The following is a 22,931-nucleotide window of genomic DNA, read 5'->3' on the forward strand; positions in this document are numbered from 1 at the left end:
ATGTCATCTCAGAGCAATGCATGTGTTCAAGCGTATTATCAATTGGATCCAGAGACTGACCCTGAAGCAGCGGAGGTTTTGGTGGAGGTGCAAACATCTCGGTTGCAGCAGGACGTTTCTGAATGGTTAGTTGACAAGCTGTTGTTCCTATTTATTTTACTCCGTTACGATGATTGCTACTTATTACGTTCATATTTTGGCTAATTAGCAAGAATGCTATGTGTACAGTTTATAACTTAGAGCTTGTAACGCAAAAACAGCGATACATATATATATTTATAAAGGGAGACATTCATATTTTCAGCATATATACAATGGCCTCATTGCGTTTATTAATAGTTTACAGCCCTTTTCTTCCAACATCGTGCAACAACCGTTGGAAAGTTCAATAACTTAGGGTGATAAAAAAGTATAACTCCAACAACACCTCAGTTGTCAGCAGTGTGTGTAGTTTCATGTGTTTTTAAAAGCTCAGTTATTGACTTCTTTCTACAGGTGTACATGTGCAAATTGCGCCACGATGCCTTCTGAACGGAGAATGTGCTCCATGGAGATACCACAGGTAACATTTTTGATAGCTTCACTAAGTTGTCTGTTTAGAGAATGCATTTTTAACATGTCATTCAATATGTTTATCACACTAGGTGTCAAGACGGATGCAGGAACTTGAGGACTCTGTAACCTGTGGTGGACCATCCTGGATTGGAGCCTGTGTGCCTGAATGTGTTCTCCCTGCAGAATGCATTGAATATTTACAGAGCTGAACATGGTGGACTACAGTTGAGGCAAATAGAGCAGTGAGTGGTTTGTTTCTTTTGACTGAAATTGTAAAACGAATGCTAATATTGTTCATGGAAATAAATACTGGTGTATATGGCTTTATGCAATCTTTCATTGTACATGTACTATTATATATATATATATATATATATTATTACACAGCAATGGCATAACACACCCATGTGTACGACAAAAAAAGTCCACACACAACCTTATGCTTTTGAAATCAGAATATTCTTTACCCATCCAAACATGAATAATCACGACACATTTGATATCAACTCGGAACTTTATTGTCAAAATCAACGGTTCTTTGAACCCATAAAAAAAAACGAAATGTACTTGTATTTTGTATAAATGACACAATATATTTTTTTAATGATTTCAGGCGTCACAGGTATCTAGCCTACAGAAGCTTTGTGAGCTGGTGCTGGGGCTTCCTTGGACGCAGGATCAGAGTGGTGATTCCGGCCTGCGTTGTCCTCAGGATTCGCAGGGAGTTTCCTGATCCGCGAAATGTGTATGTTGGGTTCAGATGGCAGCCAAATTGAACCGTGTAGCATACCCGGAGATGACCTCCTCCCTGTCAGGTCGCTCATATTGGGAACACAGGTCCTCTGGGATGGGTATCTTCAGAAGCTCCTGTGTGAATGGTGCAGGGTCCACAAAGACTTGGTCGAATATGAGGTCCATCAAGTTGGCCACGTAGCCTGTGCAATATTAAAAAAAGCACAACAAAAAATGTGGTTTAGATTAGTATATGCATGTAAAAAACTGAAAGTTCTTTCTAATTTTTTTATTTTATACTTGTAAATAGTTGTATAATAAATATTTTAAACACTTACGGAATGTGGGGTCAGTCTTTACTGGTTTTGCTCTGCATTCTCCCTTCCTGGCCTTTGGGAACTGCAGTTTATACAGAGGCTTTCCAGTGGATGTAGTGGCTTGTGCACGCTCAGCGTTTTCATTGTAGTGCAGGGCTGCCAGGTACAGTCTTTCATTTCCGCCATGAGGGGAAAAAAAGTAAATAATAGCAAAGAATGTACAAATTGTCACTAATTAGTAAGTAACTATGGTTTATTTTACCTGCACAACATTCCAATAAATGGAAACACAACATTCTTTAGAGCAAAGCGCAGGATGACGGCATGGAATGACTCCAAAGATTAAGTCTGGTGGTGTGGGCTGAGTTTGGCCACGGCTTTCAAAATCCTCTTGGTTGAGAGAATTGTCTCCAGCTTGTGAAAGGCCGGCGTTCCTAAGAATTTGAAAATCAAAGTCATATTTTAATTGTCATGCTTTATAGATTGTGTCTGACAACATCCTGTATTCAATAGTTGTCCCTTACAAATATTTATAGAGGAGTAATGTAATATGGTTTATGAACAACATACCTGCAGCCATCCATTGGTATTGCGCAATGCGCAGTAGATGAAGGCACTTAGGGAACCATTTGGCCACTCTCTCAGGCCCGGTGGTGGAGGTTGCTGCAGTCCAGTATATGTGGTTTCTTATACTCTTCACCCACCCTCGAAGTTTTTCGCAGTCCTTCTTTTTTGCAGCCTTCTCCAGTTGCTTAGAAATCCCTAATAAATACATTTAACATGTAGTTAATATACATACAAGTTTACTCAAAATATTATTATATTATTATTATAGAAATTAACATAAATAAAAATACCTTTTTCTATGTGCCACACATCAAAGAATTGGGTGATGCTGCTTTCCCTTAGGAATTTCTGAATTTGCAGATGTCTGTCCGTGACAATACAGTCCAGAGTCACACCACGTTCCTTTAACAACTCCAGACTCCTTTTCAGGCCCTCTAACTCCATGTGGTAGCTTCCACCAACCTCATTGCTCTGTTATGACACATACAAATAACCATTGATACACACATTTTAAATATAACGTGCAAACAGTGTTAAAGAAAAAAACATTGATATTTCATTTCACCCCACTTACCTGAACCAACTGGAGGTCAACGACTTTGTTGTTCTTCAGGTCCATCATAGTGTAGCTTCCGAACTTTGCAGAGTGGCCTGTGAAAATATGTTTTACAGTAATTACTTTTCTCTGCGGATGGTGAATTTGTATTTTTGCTTGTAGTGTTTAGCATATGTTTTTCAGGAACCATTAATTGAATAAATCACACATAGTGAAACCCCTTTCTGAAATGTAAAATGTGAATTATATAAAAAATACATACCTGGAGAGTCAGCCCTCATATCACCACCAACTATCACTTTCTCCTCTGCATGGAGCTTCTGTAGCATGCCTTCCTGTGATTTTTGCCAGTAAGAAACAATCGCTGGCTCAATGAACATCCTGGCATGCCTTCGGAAGGTGTTGTATTTGCATATTCATTGTTTGAAGACCTAATGGTTGAAAGAAAACCGCAAGAACACATTTTAATCTCAAAGATCACCTGTAGATTTGTTGACGAGTCGATGAGGAGAACCTGGAAAGTGCAAATGAGCTGCCCTTTTTTAAACAGGGAAAGAGCTGAACATGTCATTATTTTATGTCATCATTTTCTCACTCTTGTTACCTTGTCCTATCTTATTCAACAACAACATTTGCATTTTTAAACATTGGCAATACAATCTTCTGCAGTTAATTTACCTTTGAAAGTTTGTAGAAAGATGCTCCGTTGACATATGTTGCAACTGATAGCTGCAGGTTTCCAATTGGAGTACTCTCAAGAACAGGCTGGCTATTCCAGTTTCTTGTAAACTAACAATGGGGGCACAGCTGCTGCACTGATATGAATGTACCGATCCTTCTGGTTTGTACATTACACACACGCTTGCACACAGGACATGATTCAAAAAGCTCCATGAGGCAGGTCTCATACACGATGTATGTGTTGATCGTCTGGGGGGGGTTTTGTTCTTGACCACTAAAACAAAAAAATAGAAGTTAATATCCATCACACAGATTGTTGCTTTAGAGATCTTTGGTGTTTCCCTATTATCAATGTTTGAATTATATACAGCAAAAAATACAATACATAGACAAACTCACACATAGTGATATTTCAGTAACTTACGACATGGCTGTTGTTTCTGTAGCATTTGTTATGGATTCTGCTGGATCATAAGTTGCATCCTGGCCTTCGGAAAACACCAAAGAAGAGCTTCCCTCAAATGGATCTTCGTATTCCTCTTCAAGATCCACACGGGGCCTCTTTGGTGGTCTCTTTAAGGGGGTGGATGTTAAAAAGGGCACTGGCACTTCCAACGGAAGTGTTTCGACACCAACGCTTCTGCAGGGAATTTTAGCCTGGACAGCCGTAACATAATTGTATTTGACATTAAAAACAAAACAAAAGATAAAACAAAAATATTTTTACAACAATTAGAAGCACACACATTAAAGGCTACAACATCAGAATGTCAAGATGTATCCAAAGAACATTTGAAAAACGTGCTTCTAACCTGTACTTCGATGTGAACCAAGAGTCCTCGAGGATAGCTGTGTACGAACAGTACGGTACTTGGGTGGGTCAGTCTGACATGCAGAATCTGTCATCACAGGTAATCTGCTGGTAGCATGTGAGGTGCTGGCCTGTAAAGAAGAAAACAAAATCATCTCAATTTAGTATTCAGGATGAGAAAATACTATTTGGATAAATATCGTCTGAAATCCCAAAAGATGGGGGCTAAAACTCTCTATTTAGCAAAGCTCTTTGCTTAGCCTTTTCCTATCTGAGTTAGTTTTGAACCGTAACGTGCATGCTGTGTTTCTGACTCAATACAGATGATGTGTTGGAGAGGGGCTGAGCTCAGTAGACTGACTGTAATGAGTGCTAGCCACTAATTAGCCTGTTGCTAGGTAAGGCCTCGTCAACAACAACAACAGACCAACGGGGCTTTAGTTCTGTTTTACTCATGGTGTGTGTCCCCCCTCACATACATACACACAGTGTTGTATCCTAACACATCCCCATTTATATTCATGTGCGCAAACAAGTAAACATACAAAAGCTTTTACATATAACGCTGGAAAAAACGGCATGTCTCATTAGCGTAGCGTAGCTTAGCTTACAGATCTGATCGTTCTTACAGACTACAATCACAAAAGCTTTTACATATAACGCTGGAAAAAACGGCACTTACCTACAGAAGATTACGTTTGTTATTATAACTTACTCAATATGATTTTAGAGGATACAAAATACTAATAAATAGGAGAATAAATACTTGTGTTATCGGCTAGGGCGTGGCTTTACAGCCTTCACACAGATCGCCATTATGGCAGTATGTCTGAACATGTTAGCAAATGCCTGATAATTAAAATAAAAGACAAAGCAAAGACTGCGGAGCGTACAATATAAAATGTTATAAAAACATATAAACACCTAACCGATTACTATTTGGGTTTGAGGCGACATTGATACGGCGAAGCTACATGCTACATGGTACATACTACAAGCTAGAGATAGCTTTATCAGGAGAAACACCGCTAAATAAAAACTTACAGCTTCAAAATTGGATGTGTCCTCACTGGCCTGCTCCCGGATGGTTGGTATTGATCCCGGGTTTAGCATTAGCTTGGAGGCATATCCGTGTTGGACTTGAGAGAAGTTCATAAACATGTCCGTGGTAAAATGTTTGGAACACACAAACAGAAATCTGCCGTGGTCTTCTGGCACATGTCCCTTGAAAATGAAGTCTAGCCACAGATTATTTTCTTTTTCCACTGATGGCATTGCATGCAGTCCCCTGTCCCGAGTCTTGCAGCCAACAACAGCACAAAGTTTAACTCGCTTAGACATCCTGGCAAGAGCAGACAAAAACACAGATGTGACTGGAGTTGATTTAGCCTGCCGATAGCCTATATGCGAATGAGAGGTTTGGCAATGCACGTGGCCGTGGCTCATTCCCCTGATAGGCAGTGCTTGAATTGGAATGAAAAAGGTGCCAGTACTCTAAAATCAGCAACTTTTTCAAGTCAATTTTATATATACAGCCCACAAACAAGAATTTGGCTACTATAATGCTGGTGGGTTTGTCTCTTTACTACTGTCTATTTTAGAAAGGTTCACTGTACTTAACATTTTTTATGATAGGCAGCGGATATGGCTAAAGCTCAGTAAGGTCAATATTAACTGAAAATATAGCAATCAAAGTCTAGATCTTCTGCTGAAGACACATGAAGCAGAGACCTTTCAGGTGAGAGCCCCTCTGGTGGTGTTCAACATTAATGACAAGGAAACAAAGCTCTGGTCAGAAGCATTTTTTATAAAAAGCTTTAACAAAATTAAGTATTTCTGTATATTTTGAATGCAATCTAACTTTCCAACTCAGAAAACGAAAAAGTGCCAAAAGTCTTCTCACATGGCTGAGCTGCTTTGCAATATACTTCACCACTGAAGAATACAAATATGTATAAAGTAAACTATGATGCAATCTAACTTTCCAACTCAGAAAAATGATAAAGAGCATGAACAAAGAACATGTAAAAACAAATGCAAAATGTGCACAATCTAAAATGAGAAACTGTAACTTCAAGTAACAAAGTCTGAGCCATGGTAAAGAGTTACATTGAACACCAAGCTGATCAGATAACTCCCTGGTTGGTCTGAAGTCCTTCTATCTCCAGGATCTGTACAAATCGGCACATTATGCCAAAAGTCTTCTCACTGGGTGAGCTGCTTTGCAATATACTTCACATTGTTAGAAAAGGCTCCAGAAGGCCTTGGGGACATCAGTATCAGGGGCTGGAGCTGGACAGGCTCTTTCATCAGCACTTCTCCTTCCCTTTGCCAGCCAGGACCTCACATACTGTTCCGGATTGAACTGTCCTAGTGATGGTCCATTACATTTAATGAAAACCAGGCTGGACAGTCGGCTGACAGAGAGAGCATTCCTTTTTGCAGTAAGGATATCGTTCATGCAGCTGAATGCCCGCTCACACTCACTAGTGGAGACAGCGATGGTTCGGACTGCTTTCAGTAGAGGCTCCATCGCAGCAGGTGTACGGGATGCCCTGGTTTCCTTGTATTCGCGAAAGCCCTGAACAGTCTCTCTTCTGTCCACTTTCAGCACTTCGCACAAACGTAGCACCTCTACGTCCCCATACTGTACGTCTAACTCCTCTTCAGGCCAACTTCCAGGATGGATAACTTTCATGTCCTGGATTAGCTGATTGTCCCGGGCCTCCCGGCCATGTAATGGGATTTCTCTTGTGCTGACATGAGAGGAGGTTGTGGAAGTCATTCTGTGTCTCAGATTCTCTACCATACTGCGGAAAAACTGACCTGCATGAATCTGTACAAGCCTGCCATTCTCACGCAGGGCAACACCCTTGAAGGACTTCTCAGCTAGAACTGTATGAACTGTAGTCATGTGTGGGCCAGGCATGGTGACCATGGATTCAAAAACTCGTATTTCTCGAGTTAAGAGCCTATCTGCTGTAGGCAGTGTCATCTCTCTTTTTTGGAGTTGCCGAGAGAGGTCGCTGAGCTCTGTGAGCGCATCGTACATCAGTCCCAGATTGCTGACAAACGTTGCAGATGTGAGCACATCATCCAGGCCCTTGTACTTTGCTCTGTCTCTGGAATCCCTGCTCGTGTCGTTTTCAGCATTTGTGAAGTGATCATGAAGCACTCGGTAGTTTTCCCAGACTGCTCTGACGCTCCTTTCACTTGAAGCCACCCAGCGGATGGACAAAACACGCCCTATCACCAGGAGACGCTGTCCGACTGCTTGCGCACACTGCGCTAACTGCCTCTGATTTTTGGGGGAGGCATGGAACAAGGAATAGAGTTTGTCAAAAAAGATCTGGAAATGATTGAGCCCTGAGACCTCCTTGACCACATCCCCAACTGCCAGCTCTAGACGATGATTGGAGCAGTGCCACACAAACAGGCTTGGGAATTTACTACACAACTGGGTAGCAACGCCTGTTCTCTTCCCTAGCATGACTGAAGCCCCATCACATGCAAAAGAAACGAAACACTGACCTAAAAAGTCCTCGTTAAAATCTCTTCCAAGACACTCCATTAACGCCTTTGTGATGTCATCAGCCGTTGTTCCATCCAACTCGATCAGCTCCCAAAAAAAACGTTTCGGGCTCAGCATCAGCTAATGCTGAGCGTAGACACACAACAAGCACCGTTTTACCACTAATAGTGGTAGATTCATCGACCAAAACACAGAGTTTTCTTTGGTTTTCTGTAATGTCTTTTGCCATTTTTTTCTTCAGCTCATGAGCTATGTGGTCGATGATTTCGCCACAGGTTTTATTGGAGTGCAAAACCCTGCCCACGTTCAGCCCATTCAGTTTCTGTACATTCAAATCAATTGGCATGTCTGTGAATGGCCGGCTATGTTTGCCAATTTTATATGCCGTTCGAAAAACTCTGGTAGTGGTGTCTAATTCAGATTTATGCATAGACTGCACTTGATGTTGAATAGTTTCACGTGAAGCAGATGTAAGGATGTCAGCAGCTTTTACATGGGCTTGTGATTCTTTATGTTCTTTGATTTTTTTTCTCAGGCTAGCTTGTTGTTTGCCCTTGTCAACACCGAAATGAGACACTGCACACTCACCCCATTCAGTTGACAGTTTCAGTCCTTGTCCAGTGTGTATTCCCAAAGATTTGACATCTCTGCATATCCGACATCCTAGCTTCTTATCTTTAAGAAGGAGCCATTGTTATGGAAATCTAAAAACCCCAATACTGTAGAGTACAAGTCAGAAAACAAATAAATGGTGAATCCAACAGAGTTGTCTTTCTGGTGATGTTTATTCGAGGCCTCAAACAAACATCAGATACAATAAAATATAGACACAGGTCTCACAGAGTATAGGATAGTCTGCGCGAGTGTGCGCAGTTTAATATAATAGCAAAGCAATATAAAGGGAGAGTAAAAGGTGGGGAGGAGAAGAAATCTTCACACGGTCACATTGTTATTAGACACCTGGCCTTGAGCTGTAGAAGTTATCGTGTGACTTTGTGTGAGTCAACTCAGTAGCCAAAACAGCTCTGTGGCCTTGAAGTAGAGAAGATAGAGGAAAACAGCACAGTAACCAAATGAGAAGCATTTGGTTACTTTGAACATATCAGGATATAATAAAATTTCCACTACACCATGCATTGGTCTTGCAAAAATATTGCACCTGGTCCGTTGTCCAGCAGTCAGGTGCATCGCTTTGCCCGGTGTTGGTGGTGGCAGTTGCGCCAGCAGCAGCTAACGTTAGAGGCTCTGGAGGAGGCGGCGGAGCTAGTGCTAATGCTAATGCACTAGAACTTGGAGCAGGAGGATCAATCAAAGAAAGCTCCCCATCAGACACAATTTCCAACACAGGCACAGCATTCTCTGTATTTGAAGTTTCTTCCGGCGACAACCGCTGTCTTTTTGCACTTTTATTAATCCACGCTAACATTTTAGAAATGCTAATTTGTGACGTGACTTGCTTTCCTTCTCTCGGGGGCGTGCCTGCTCTGTTCTATCACTCTACATAGCCACCCACTGGGTGGGAGTTGCACTGCATAATCACAACACACGTGCATCTAGGTATGTAAATTGTAAAGCATTAAAACATGGTTTTACTAACAGTTTTCAGTATGTTGTTACTTCGGCATTATTATTATTATTATTATTTTGAAACGTGTATTACTATTAAATCACGGTCAAATAGGTTAATTTTGACATAGTCGTTTCCACCACAGTATTTACATGGAGAAGATAAGCCCCGCCCCCTCTCCAGCACGTTCTGTTTGAATGACAGGAGTAAACAGCTGACAGCCGCTGTGAAACTCCAGCGGTTAGAGCGATGAGAATGTCCGTTCGGCACCTCATGACGCATCTACTGAGTACCGGGCGGCTGTATATATATATATGGATGTATAATAAGAACGGCGGGAGAGTGTTGAGTACTGGCACGGTGCATGAGTACCGGAGTACCGCCAGCATGCCGGTACTGAGCAAGAAGTGCCGGTACTCCATGGGTCAGAACCAGAAGTGCCGGTACTGCGTACCGGTGAGTACCGGCCCAATTCCAGCACTGCTGATAGGTGGAGAGTTGACCAATAAGCGGAGCACGTCTCTTTGTGACGTAGGAAAGTGTTGAAATCTGGATCCGTTTTTTTCAGATCCGTTTCAGCCACTTTTTTAGAGATTTGGCGAAGGAGGAAAATAGAGAGGGTTGTGTTTTCTGACACTTGGTGAGTTCCCTGGAACACCGGGGACACATATTCATGTATAAAAGACGTCCAAAGGTGCATTTTGCATGATAGGTCCCCTTTAAAATAGGACTCTTGGTTGTGTGTGTGTGTGTGTGTGTGTGTGTGTGTGTGTGTGTGTGTGTGTGTGTGTGTGTGTGTGTGTGTGTGTGTGTGTGTGTGTGTGTGCATGTGCATGGTGCGAGCGTTTTTATGTTTCTGGAAGTAAAACGAAGCAGCAGAAAATATAGGTCTGTGAAGTATTTTGTGTAACAAGAAGAACTAAACAAATGCAACGGCCTCTCTCCAGTCATTTCGATATTATTGAACCTGAAGCTTGTTGCTTCGGCCCTGGGAGACCACAGAGTAATCCCCTGTTTCCTCGACTACGGTCTGGGAGCCGACAGGAAAGTTCAACACATGCATAATGAATGCTATCCATGCTATCTGACTGTACCACTTCGGTTTGGTGATGTTACTGAATAATCGCTATGGCATTAGCATTTCCCCCAGAATAGCAAACTGAAAAGCGATAAAGAACGACAGTGTAATGTACAATTAACGCATGACTTTTTAACCACTGCGTTACATGTACTGTAGGCTACTATAATTAGTGGTGTATGTACCGTAGCTGAGATAACATTTACGGGTTAGTTAGGCTAGCAGCAGCAGTATGCCTACACTATTGTCATTAGTGGCGTGAACGTTACCACAAAACTATAGGCATAGGCCTATATATTATAGTTCATAACAGGTAATGTCAAAGCTATGAACTGCATTGTTGTAGTTTAGCTGCAATATAGGCTATATAACATCTAACATTTACAAAAGTCACCTTATTTAGGACTAGATGCCGTTTGCATGGTGGAGAGCAGCAAGGTGATGAAGGGACCTTTGAAGACAGCGCCACTGCAGCGCATGCGCACTTCTTATCTCATAATTATGACTTTTTATCTCATTATTTCGACTTTCTTATCTCATAATTATGACTTTTTATCTCATTATTATGACTTTTTATCTCATAATTTCGACTTTTTTATCTCATTATTATGACTTTTTATCTCATAATTTCGACTTTTTTATCTCATAATTATGACTTTTTATCTCATTATTATGACTTTTTATCTCATAATTTCGACTTTTTTATCTCATTATTATGACTTTTTATCTCATAATTTCGACTTTTTTATCTCATAATTATGACTTTTCATGGGGATTTTATTTTTTTCAAGTGGCGGAAATGGGCTTCCATACAAAAGTCCGAAATTATACGATTTAAAATAAAAGCAATAATTGTGGCTTGATATTGAGTAAGAACATGTTTTTATGAACCACACAGCTTCAGGTCTTCCTCGACCCGACCGGAGAAAAAGACGTGCTGCAAGCAGTAGAAATACATTGCTTTTAAAATCGTGCTGTGCAACACGAAAAGAAATCGTGCTGTGCAACACGAAAAAAAGGGGCAAATCGTGTTGGGGAACACGAATCAATAGATTAAAAATCGTGTTGGTGAACACGAAATGCCGTGAGACTGGGTTGGACTATACGATGTATTACAGCAGGCTAGCACGTTATATACTTTCAAACCCATGCACGTACTATGTGGCCTAACTTAAATCCCAAAGCATTAAACTCCATTTGGCCGAGTTCAAAGTGAATAAAAAAAGATATCCTCTACATCGGTGACGATTTATTCATATTCTATGTACCCATCTATGTTTACCTTTAGCTAGCGGCTAAGCTAGTGGGATGCTACGGAGCCCAGCTGTCCGCCCTCTGAAGCTTTTAGGGCCGACAGGGGGAGGAGAATGTCCCGCTAATGCTGTGTGTGTGTGTGTGTGTGTGTGTGTGTGTGTGTTTCACATTAGCTGGACGCTATGGAGCTCAGGTATCCGCCCTCTGAAACTTTTAGGGCCGACAGGGGGAGGAGAATACAACGCTGTTTATTTATCGCTAAGCTAGCGGCTAAGCTAACTGGACGCTACGGTTAAGGTATCCGTCCTCTGAGGCATTTATGGCGGACAGGTTGAGGAGGATGTCCCGCTCCTGTGTCTGTGTAACGGAGCTCAGATGAGAGGGCTCTGATTAGTTTTAATCCTCTGTCAAACTGCATGTTTTCTGCTATATTTGATGAGAGATAAAATGATTTTCTGCCACAGGAGTTTGACAGAGAATAACTGAAAGTACACAGTAAAATAACTTCATAGTAGCCTACTTGTGGTAGAAGTAAAGTACTGAGTCCAACAGTAAACTGTACTTCATTGTATTTGTAGTAGTTGTCTAACTGAGTCCAACTCTATGTAGACGGAACATCCAGTATTTCGGAGGGGCCCTAACGGGACCCTCCTCTTGAAAGAAAGGGATATAAGATAAAAGAACTGTAGGAAACAGTTCTGAACAGTTTCCGCCAGTTCTTTAAGTTCGTCGTTCGCGAACAGCTTCTCTTTAGCTTTTGGCGGAAGGCGGCGACTCAAACAAACGAATCGTTTTGTGGGCGGAATCAGTTCATCTCGTTCACTTCAAAGATTTGTTCACTTCAAAGATTCGTTCAAAAAGAACGAATCGTTCGCGAACGACCCATCACTAGAGTTTTGACAGCTTGACAGTTTATGTCACACCGAGAGCAAGAATGAGCGGATTTCGGGGTAAAGAAAAGCGATTGGCCTTCCAGCGTGTAAGAAAGTCGGCACTACATTGCTGTGTGCCCCTTTGTACAAATTCGTCCCGTTATCAGAATCCCTTTATTAGTCCCACAGAGGGGACATGTGCAGCGTTACAGCAGGAAAGAGCCAAAGACAGCTTAGTGTTGAATATCTTACATGCGTTAAAAAGTACTAAGTTATAATATAATAAACAATATGCTAAAAAAGTACTAAGTTATAATATAATAAACAATATGCTAAAAAAAAAGATAAAAAGTTACATAATTTTCAAAAATACAGATAAAAAAACAAATCAAATCTACAAATCAAATCCTGTAGCAGTTCTTAGGATTTAGCAGCCCGGTATATATATATTACAGTTATTAAAGATGGCATATGTATATAAAGTATATATTGCACATAAAGCACATATTGCACATAGTTTGACGATATTTAACAGCAGCAAGTTACACAATTTTATAATCGGGAGATAAGTTTACATTCATTTCGGCAAGCCTGGGCAACAACGATTAAAAGATTTCTTGCTCCCAAACCAATTGTGTATTTCATTACAAAAAGCAGTTATACCATACTATGTTTAGGTACTAATGAATTATATCCTCAAAACAAACGCACACATAAATAACAAAGGAAAATACATAATTTAATAAATCCACAATATGATAACATTTTACATTTTAATTTAATAAACTTTTACAAAACATAGGTTGATGTTATATCGGGGGGAAAAATACATATTTAAACATTTCAATTAGTCTCTGCATATTTAAGTAATGCTAGTTTATATAACAGATGAACAGATGTACAATATCCAGAAAGTAGATGCAAAAAATATATATAATGTGTGCAATTCCAACATATCCTCTGAAAGAGTGTTAGTCATTGAGTTGAGTAGTGAGCCATTCGTTTTTTTTTCGTGGTGCGATGTCTGCTGAGAAGTCCTTGTATGCCTCGCTGACTTTGAGGACGCACGGCCTTGTAACGTGTACTCCTTTGAACATGTTTATATGATAATTAGGACTTTAAGAATAATTTTACACTCGAACAACAATCACAAAGTTGTAGCAGGCTACATACAATTACTTAGGACAATAGATATTACCTTACACCGTCAGCAACTGTAAACTTCTTTGGCTTAGTGGAAGTGAACACCATGTCACTCACTCTGCCTGGTTTCACACCCTATTAATTACACAAAATAATTGTCAAATGAATTGAAAAGGTCGTTGATGCAACATACTAGATCAGCTCTTGGCACAAAGGAAATACTCATTAAACCGTGGATTGGTTGTGAACACATACTGTACTTACCATGGTTCTTGGCTTGTGCCATCACTGCTCTGTTTCAGTGCAGCTGAGGACAGGGGGTACAGCAGCCAGGTAAAGTGTGGAGTAGTGTGCAGTCTGGAACAGCAGTGCAACATTGTGGTTGCAGAGTGCTGTTCCAGCTACACAGGAACACTTTGCCACTGCAATCTCCACAGGTGAACAGTTCTTAAAACAAAATGTCAGTCATTTTACATTTAGGACACTGCTTCAATACAACACAGACAAATGAGAAAGCTGAGAGCAGGCTGATCAGGCAAGTAGTAGGTGTGGGAAAAGGCTAAACCATGTCAGGTTGTCAGTCACATCACATACACAGAAGTTCTGCTGTTTGGAATACTGTAATTTAAGGACATTCAAAACAGATACGCTTGTATAGCCTGTCTCAGCTCTCTCAATGTATTATCTTATATTATAACTACATAAAATAGTGTTAGTAGAACGTTGAACAGCTTAACATAGATGTAGGGTACAAAACCAGCACTTACCAAACACTGGCCAATACAAATAATTGGACCCTACATGGATTATACTAACCATTCAGTAAAGAACAGCAGCCGTCACAACCAATTTCTGGGGTTTCCATGAAAGCAGAGACGGTTTTCAACCTCTCATTAAGAATCTTTGATGAAAGCTAAGTTTGGGTTTAGCTCATTTTAAACGAGAGGGTTACAAAACGAAAATAAATCTGTAGCCCCTTCATGCTACACACACATAGCTAGCTACCAGTTGATGTGAGCAAATGTATTGTCACTATGTAATCTGTTGCAACCATAGTTGCAACACGTCAGCTAGCTGGGCTTATTTGAATCCTAAATCACAGGTTACCTACTCTTGCCACATCAAAACCCCAGAACATGAACCTGATTGAGGCTTTGAACCGATTAACACTTTTTATTTTCCTCCCTACTCTGAGATCGTGAGGCTTTTCATGCTTTCTCATGGACCTGTAACAGCTAGCCCTGATGCTCACTCTCCCTGAAGGTAGATCTTTGTTTGAAACTGTGGGGAATTGAATATCATTCATGTTATCCAAAAAAACGTAATAGTACATAATTAAAACACTTTACACTGTATCAAGACTGTCAATTTGTCAAAGTTAGCCAGTAACTACAGCTTTGTTTGTCACTTACCTTCATAATTGTCGATGTAACTGGATATGTAGCTACATCTTGAACCCCTTTTTTCTTTTGCTCCTCGGGGCTGAGCCTGCCGCTTGTACCAGCCGATGTACATCACTGATGTTAACCTTCGGTAGGTCTTGGAGACATTGAGTGTAAAATAGGGCCTATATAATATCTATACGCTATCTATACGCGATCTATACGCTATCTATACGCGATCTATACGCTATATATACGCGATCTATACGCTATCTATCGCTCTTCCTTCTACCGCTCTACTGTAGACCGGAAGTTTACAACCGCACACCCAGCCGCCGGAAGTTGATAGACGCCATCTTGTGCAACTAGCCCATTGAAGTCAATGGAGAGAGAAAACTTATCTTTCGATCCCGTTTGAATTGTGCCATGAATTATATGATGTTTGTCAATCTTAAAAAATAATTTCCATGTCAAAAAAGTCACAGTTTGTCGTAAAACTGTTGAAATATAAGACTATGAAAAATACGCAACTAGAAAGACTACAAATCCCAGAGGGTGTAACTTTGGTTTGAGAAGTGGGGGGGAACACAAAACAGGGGGTAAGTGATGTCACAATTGTTTTCCTCCACTAAGAGATAGCTAAGATCGTATATAACGCTGGCTAAGATAAGATAACTTTAACAAGATGCCTGTGTGCTTAGTACCAGGTTGTTATCATACCAGCAATGGGTCGTGCTCGTTCTTTCGCTTCCCGTCTGATGAAAGGACCAGGAGTGGCTGGATCAAGTTAGCTACCTAGCTAGTAGCTAGCATTTTAGTTAGCATTACAGCCTTGTCATTTTTATTAGCCTTAAAGGAATGGTATGCTCATGACACTCATTTTTAAATAATTATCATCCGATAAAACAGACCAGTCTCTGTCAGTCTCTCTTTTTTTTTTTTTTATCCGATGACATTATCAGTGATTTTAAACTGATTAATTACCGAAATAACATCAACACTGTGGGCGGCGCCATTTTACCGGACGTGACGTAAACCATGCGTTTGGTTTCGAGGACACGTTGATGTTCATGTTATTTACTGTAGTTACTCTCTTCAAATATGCCTCATTGTATCGCGAAACATTGCCACAATTCTGATAGGAACAATCCACGGAATGCTCGGTTCTATCTGTTGCCAAAAGGTAAGCGTAGGAAGTACGTTCGGAGGCAGTGGCTAGCGAAATGTGGCCGGCCCGAACCGAAAGATCCACAGGCGCATGTATGCAGCGAACATTTCAAGTTTCCGGACGACTACTATGAGTATGATAAAACATAACATGGGATTTATTGAACAACCATTACTTAATGGAGATGCAGTACCATCGGTCTTTCTGGTGTCATCACCGACCAGGACACCCGTTCGGCCAGTTGAGAAATCGCCCTCTGCAAGTGTGAAGCGACGGAGGACCAGAAGTAGTGCTCGGAGTAACAATAAGGTATGTTATGGCGCATTTCCATTGCAGCGGGTAGCCCCGTTTAAACGTCCTTTATCGTCCAGGCCAGGCCAGTTTTTGGTGGCCTTTCCATATAGCGTAGTACCGGCTAGTGGGTATTTCCCCCCAGTTTTTCCGGTGTTATGCCGTAGGTTGAAGCAGGGCCGGACTGGGACAATAAGTCAGGCCGGGAATTATACACCCAGCCAGGCCACTACCAGTTTTATTTGTCAATTTTTACAGCGTTGCTGCCCATAGTGATAGCCCTCTAAATCTACTACCCAAAAATAAACATATGGACATGGGTTACTATTTTAAAAAATGTGCAAATCTATTTAGGAACCTATGTGAACATATTTTAAGTGGAGGTGGACCTCAAATCCTATAGGGGGGTCCGGGGGCATGCTCCCCTGGTAAGATTTGTTTTAAATGTTGGACTTAAATGCATCAATCTGGTGCATTTTGAGGGGGAAATAAAGAGACTACACCCATATGAAACAGAACTGTATACATTTAAATAATCATAAAAACATGGCCATAACCAATAACATACCATATCCAATATGAAAAAACATTGAAACTTGTTTATTTCTTTGTTTTTGGTTCATTTATAGTTGTGAGTGTGTCTGTGCTCCTGAACCAGCCTCACCTGTCTCCCCCTGCTCCTCTTTGAGGCAGCAGCAAAGACTAGTTTTAGCTCTCAACAAGTTTATCTTACATTTTTTCACCTAGTTAACATTTTGTTTGTATTATTCATGCATATTTTACCAATCACTCCCCCCTCAAATGGAAATATGTGTTTACATAAATGGTGACCAAACCCTTTGAGACCCACAGAGATAACTTAGACTAAGTTAACTATCTAAACACTCAGAGTCCTTTACCTCACCTGAGCTGTAGTTATCAGTCTCTCAGTCTGACAGGAGAGGACTCTCCTCCACCTTGTTGTTGAAAAAGCTCCTTATATCCATTAGCGCAGCTAGCTAGCACCAGATGCTAACAACAATACACGTAACCGGTGCGCACGCTTTATCGCGCCACACTAACACACACCCTCCCGAACTTGAATGACACACAGACCAATGGAGGGCATTAGTATGATCTGTATGAAAGTGGCCATGTCGGCAGGCCACATTATGTATACAGCCAGTCACCCTCTGTGAGGCAGAGTCAGACCCAAATTTGCGCAGCGTTGCGTTCACAATACATACATTAAAAAAAAAATCCTCAGGCCAGCAGGCCACTTAGCAGGCCAGGCCATCGGGAAACCTCCCGGTCCTCCCGATGGCCAGTCCGGGCCTGGGTTGAAGCCTTGCCGTAGATTGAAGCCCTGTTCGCGGGGACGCGCAAAGGTGACGTCATCGCCTGTATTGAGCGTTCGCCGTTTTCTAAGCTTTTTTCACCCTTTTCTAAGCTTTTTTCTTTCTTTTGAATGATATATCAGATTAAACAGCAAACGGCTGAATAAATAATGTGCATACAATTGCGAGGAGGCTCGTTTTAAGGACACGTTTCTCAGATCTGTCACAATCTTCGTATTGGAATACACTTACGTTTTTGAGTGCAGTCCCACTCTGTTATATTCCTCCTTCCTACAGAACAGACAATGACGGGATAATATGTGATTTGTCAATAGTCATATTTCTTAAAACCTTCTCTGTTGTTTAAGTGTCTGATAACCACGAATAGTAAGCAATGATATAACAGTAATGATATCACATGATCATGTCAGACACTGTTATTTTCAATCAAGCCTAAAATATAATGTGTTCAAACTGGCTTCACTCACTTGAATTGCTCCTTTGAATATCATTTTTATATATCCCTACCCAACACATGTTTGTATTGTAATGCCACTCATATTTTTTTTAATTGTATTTTAAAGTGACATTGAATGCTTTGAAAGGTGCCCTAAAATAAAGTGTATTATTGATCTTATATCTGTGCCTCTATTACATTACATTTCATTTTCTATCACACTATTAATGTTCCTTATTTTAGACTAGGTTAATCCTGGTGTCAATAAGGAAGATCTGCACTGTTCTCCAGAGGTGTGGACTCGAGTCACATGACTTGGACTCGAGTCAGACTCGAGTCACACATTTTATGACTTGAGACTCGACTTGACAACATCACAAAAGACTTGCGACTCGACTTGGACTTGAACACCAATGACTCGGGACTTGACTTGGACTTGAGCCTTCTGACTTGAGGTGACTTGCTACTTTAATTCAGAGGTCTCCAACACGCCGATCGCGAGCTGCCGCTAGAAGAGCAGACTCCCGTCGGGGAAAGCAGAATCTTCAGCCGCTCCTACTCTTGCTGAGAATCCTTGCAGGCAGGGGCGGGTCTTTATTTAGCTGCGGCCAATCATATGCGAGGACACACTAGGATCATACCATTATGTGAAAGAAGGGTGGGGGGGCACAGCATGTGTAGTGGTACAGGCCAGCTGCACAGAGCGACGGGGAGACGGATTTAAATGCAAGCGCGTCGGAAAAAGTCAAGAAATGAGCGAAAACCGAAAAAAGAAGCAGCATCTGGCTGCTTTTCAATGATATTGGAGAAAGCAAAGCTGAGTGCAGGATTTGTAAAATGAAAATAACCTTCAGAGCAGGGTTTTTAAGGCCTTAAAAAGGTCTTAAATATGATTCAGAAGGTCTTAAAAATTATCGGATTTGAAAGATACTTCTATGTTGCGATAGCGTCTAAATGTGTTTTGGGGGAAATGTCCGGGCTGCAAAGTAACCAGTACGGTAATAGCCTTTCAGTTCCCCCCAACAATTTGTATTGAATTAAATCAACATGGAACCAGTAATCACTAACTTTGTTTCCCCCGGCCCCTTATTGGAGAACACCCAGCTAGTAACCTAGCAACCAAGCTCATGTAGCCTATCTTCGAATCTACTTGCAAATAAATATGGGGAAGTGTAAGTTCAACCGTATTTGGTTTGAAAACATCTAATTTAGTGCTTGGTTGAAACCAGTGGAGGGAACGTGTTTGAAGCCCGCTGCACCTTTTGCAAAATAAATTAGCGTTTGTTTTGCTAATGTAGCGTTAGCTAGTGGAGTGTTAGCTAGTGCAGCAGCTCCCGCAACAACACCGGGGGACCTCCGGGCGAAGTTTGGGTCTACGTCAACCCTAAAAGCGGAGGTGCTGTAGACGCTAAATAACGTAGCTAAACACCAATCATACAACAGCAACGATGAAATAGTGTAGCCAAGGCAGCAGAGCTCTGAATATAGCTCACTCTCTCTCAGAGACACACCACACACACACACACACACACACACACACACACACACACACACACACACACACACACACACACACACACACACACACACACACACACACACACACACACACACACACACACACACACACACACACACACACACACACACACACACACACACACACACACACACACACACACACACACTAGGGCTGCTCGATTATGGCAATAATCAAGATTATGTTGGTCAATAATTAATATCACGATTATTAAATATGATTATTCATTGACTTTGCAAACATCCATTTATTGAACTTTAAAACAAATAATAATTTGAACAGTATATTTTTAACTGTTGATTACCCTGAACGTATAATTCAACTGAAAAACTAATACAAAAATTAATTAAATAAATGATACATTACTAAAAAATTCATTAGATCAAATATGTTGTGGTGCACTGTCACAACCTAGCAAAGCAAAATAATCGTTTTTTCCGATTATGTTGTTTTCGTAATTGTGGCAGGCCAAAATCGTAATTGCGATTAAAATATGATTAATTGCACAGCCCTAACACACAGACGCACACACATACACACTTTTTGTCTAACACGCTAACACAGTTCTGTACTGTTACGCTGTTGTGTTCAGTCATTGTTCTTATGTTGAACATGAATACATTTACTTTGTAAGTGATTATGGGACGTATTTCTTCTTTATATACATTTTCCTTCATACTTTATTGCCGTGAAATAGGTCTTAAATTCTATTCAAAGTGGTCTTAAAAAGGTGTTAAAAAGTCTTAAATTTGAGTTGGCGAAACCTGCAGGAACCCTGTACAATAAAAAGTCCTGCATTCAAAATGTTACAAGTAAAAGTACAAAAGTATGAGCATCAAAATATACTTAAAGTACCACCTGCAGAGGGATCTAGATGCAGGTGTTCTTTCCCCCATAGAGACCACCTCGCTGCACATTATCCCTTGCATAAAGATAGATTGTGGGTCCCTTATAACATGTTGTACACAGTGGAAATAAACATTCTGGTTACCTCAACATCAGGGATCTTATACATTAAACTCCTTCTGAATCAAACCGTCACGGTAGCCTTACCTTACTGATCCCTCTTAAATTAGAAAAACACACGTTACTTTACCAGCAGAGAGAAAATGGATTATTAAATTATTAATGTGACTAATAAAGAGCAGTTTGATTATTAAGTATTATTCTGTTGATCGATGTCATTACATTTGGTGAAAAACACATAATGACTTGTTTATGACTCGTTTTGTCAAAGTTTAGGACTTGACTTGACTTGAACTTGCCCATCCTGACTTGAGACTTGACTTGGACTTGCAAAACAATGACTTGAGACTTGACTCGGACTTGAGCGCAAAGACTTGAGACTTGACTCGGACTTGCAAAACAATGACTTGGTCCCACCTCTGCTGTTCTCTACATAACATGTTCAGAGCAGGTATTTCTCCTGCCGGATTTTGAAGCGCCCCCTGTCATTTTGGCCAGGACAGTCACAATGTCACCAAAATCACACTGGTGTTGCCTGTTCCCCTCTAGTTTATGCTCACAAAAGCATTTCACTCTGGGCCCAGCAGGTACAAAAATAAAGAGGGGCTTCAAAATCCGGCAGCACCAACACCTGATCTGCCGGATTTTGGTGTTGGTGCTGCCGGATTTTGAAGCCCCTCTTTATTTTTGTACCTGCTGGGCCCAGAGTGAAATGCTTTTGTGAGCACAAACTAGAGGGGAACAGCAAGCACCAGTGTGATTTTGGTGAGTCTGTGACTATCCTGGCCAAAATGACAGGGGGCGCTTCAAAATCCGGCAGCTCTAACAACTGCACTGCCGGATTTTGAAGCCCCTCTTTAGTTTTTTTCCTGCTGGGCCCAGAGTGAAATGCTTTTGTGAGCACAAACTAGAGGGGAACAGCAAGCACCATTATGATTTTGGTGAAGTTGTGACTATCCTGGACAAAGATATAGGGGGGGTTCCAAATCCGGCAGGAGAAATACCTGCTCTGAACATGTTATGTAGAGAACAGTGCAGATCTTCCTTATTGACACCAGGATTAACCTAGTCTAAAATAAGGAACATTAATAGTGTGATAGAAAATGAAATGTAATGTAATAGAGGCACAGATATAAGATCAATAATACACTTTATTTTAGGGCACCTTTCAAAGCATTCAATGTCACTTTAAAATACAATTTAAAACAAATATGAGTGGCATTACAATACAAACATGTGTTGAGTAGGGATATATAAAAATGATATTCAAAAGAGCAATTCAAGTGAGTGAAGCCAGTTTAACACATTATCTTGTAGGCTTGGTTGAAAATAACAGTGTCTGACATGATCATGTGATATCATTACTGTTATATCATTGCTTACTATTCGTGGTTATCAGACACTTAAACAACAGAGAAGTTTTTAAGAAATAGGACTATTGACAAATCACATATTATCCCGTCATTGTCTGTTCTGTAGGAAGGAGGAATATAACAGAGTGGGACTGCACTCAAAAACGGAAGTTTATTCCAATACGAAGATTGTGACAGATCTGAGAAACGTGTCCTTAAAACGAGCCTCCTCGCAATTGTATGCACATTATTTATTCAGCCGTTTGCTGTTTAATCTGATATATCATTCACAAGAGAGAAACAAGCTTTGAAAAGGGTGAAAAAACGGCAAAAGCTCAATACAGGCGATGACGTCACCTTTGCGCGTCCCCGCGAACAGGGCTTCAATCCACGGCAGGGCTTCAACCTACGGCATAACACCGGCCCCATAAAATCGTGGTTCTAGGGCCAGGGACAACGAGGCTGAGTATGCTAAACTAGAGAGGGAATCGCTAGCAAGGGTGGTACTACATGCATACATATCTAGTAATCAAAATCATTGTATCTACTAAGTAGTACTAAGTAGGCTCGAACCTGTATGGCTGAATTCCCCCTTCCAATCTCTTCATATTGCTCAAAACTTCGCCATGTTTTCGTGTGTTTACAAAGTGAACGCATGGATGACGTCACGACCATCACGTGACTACTGAAAATGGGCAAAATGGCAGCGGCCTGACGGAATATACAGGTTTTGATAAAAAAGAGCTATAAAATCATTATTTACCGGGGAATATCGCTGATTTCTTCAGGGTATG

The 22,931-nt window shown here is 40.9% G+C and overlaps 2 protein-coding genes across 2 annotated transcripts; both read right to left on the minus strand.

Annotated features, from left to right (window-relative positions):
• Window positions 1-1,922: 1,922 nt before the first annotated feature.
• LOC117539096 lies at window positions 1,923-3,133 on the minus strand. Its single transcript, XM_034205125.1, has 5 exons — window positions 2,990-3,133; window positions 2,746-2,822; window positions 2,462-2,642; window positions 2,175-2,366; window positions 1,923-2,038 (listed from the first exon to the last, which is right to left on the minus strand). The coding sequence occupies exons 1-5, from the start codon at window positions 3,105-3,107 to the stop codon at window positions 1,947-1,949; spliced, it is 660 nt and encodes a 219-aa protein (XP_034061016.1). The 5' UTR covers window positions 3,108-3,133; the 3' UTR covers window positions 1,923-1,946.
• Window positions 3,134-3,516: 383 nt separating this feature from the next.
• Window positions 3,517-5,655, minus strand: LOC117539082. Its single transcript, XM_034205108.1, has 4 exons — window positions 5,264-5,655; window positions 4,221-4,350; window positions 3,833-4,073; window positions 3,517-3,682 (listed from the first exon to the last, which is right to left on the minus strand). The coding sequence occupies exons 1-4, from the start codon at window positions 5,558-5,560 to the stop codon at window positions 3,517-3,519; spliced, it is 834 nt and encodes a 277-aa protein (XP_034060999.1). The 5' UTR covers window positions 5,561-5,655.
• Between the last annotated feature and the right edge of the window lie 17,276 nt (window positions 5,656-22,931).

Source organism: Gymnodraco acuticeps, unplaced genomic scaffold (genome assembly GCF_902827175.1).
Source record: "Gymnodraco acuticeps unplaced genomic scaffold, fGymAcu1.1, whole genome shotgun sequence".
Lineage (NCBI taxonomy): Eukaryota > Metazoa > Chordata > Actinopteri > Perciformes > Bathydraconidae > Gymnodraco > Gymnodraco acuticeps.

Coding starts and splice junctions, on each gene's coding strand:
- LOC117539096 (XM_034205125.1), bottom strand. CDS start 3,107: ATGTTCATTGAGCCAGCGATTGTTTCTTACTGGCAAAAATCACAGGAA. Junction 2,367..2,461: donor TGTGTGGCACATAGAAAAAG/GTATTTTTATTT, acceptor TGTATTTATTAG/GGATTTCTAAGCAACTGGAG. Junction 2,039..2,174: donor ATACCAATGGATGGCTGCAG/GTATGTTGTTCA, acceptor TCAAATTCTTAG/GAACGCCGGCCTTTCACAAG.
- LOC117539082 (XM_034205108.1), bottom strand. CDS start 5,560: ATGTCTAAGCGAGTTAAACTTTGTGCTGTTGTTGGCTGCAAGACTCGG. Junction 4,074..4,220: donor TGGTTCACATCGAAGTACAG/GTTAGAAGCACG, acceptor ATTATGTTACGG/CTGTCCAGGCTAAAATTCCC. Junction 3,683..3,832: donor ACAGAAACAACAGCCATGTC/GTAAGTTACTGA, acceptor TTTTTGTTTTAG/TGGTCAAGAACAAAACCCCC.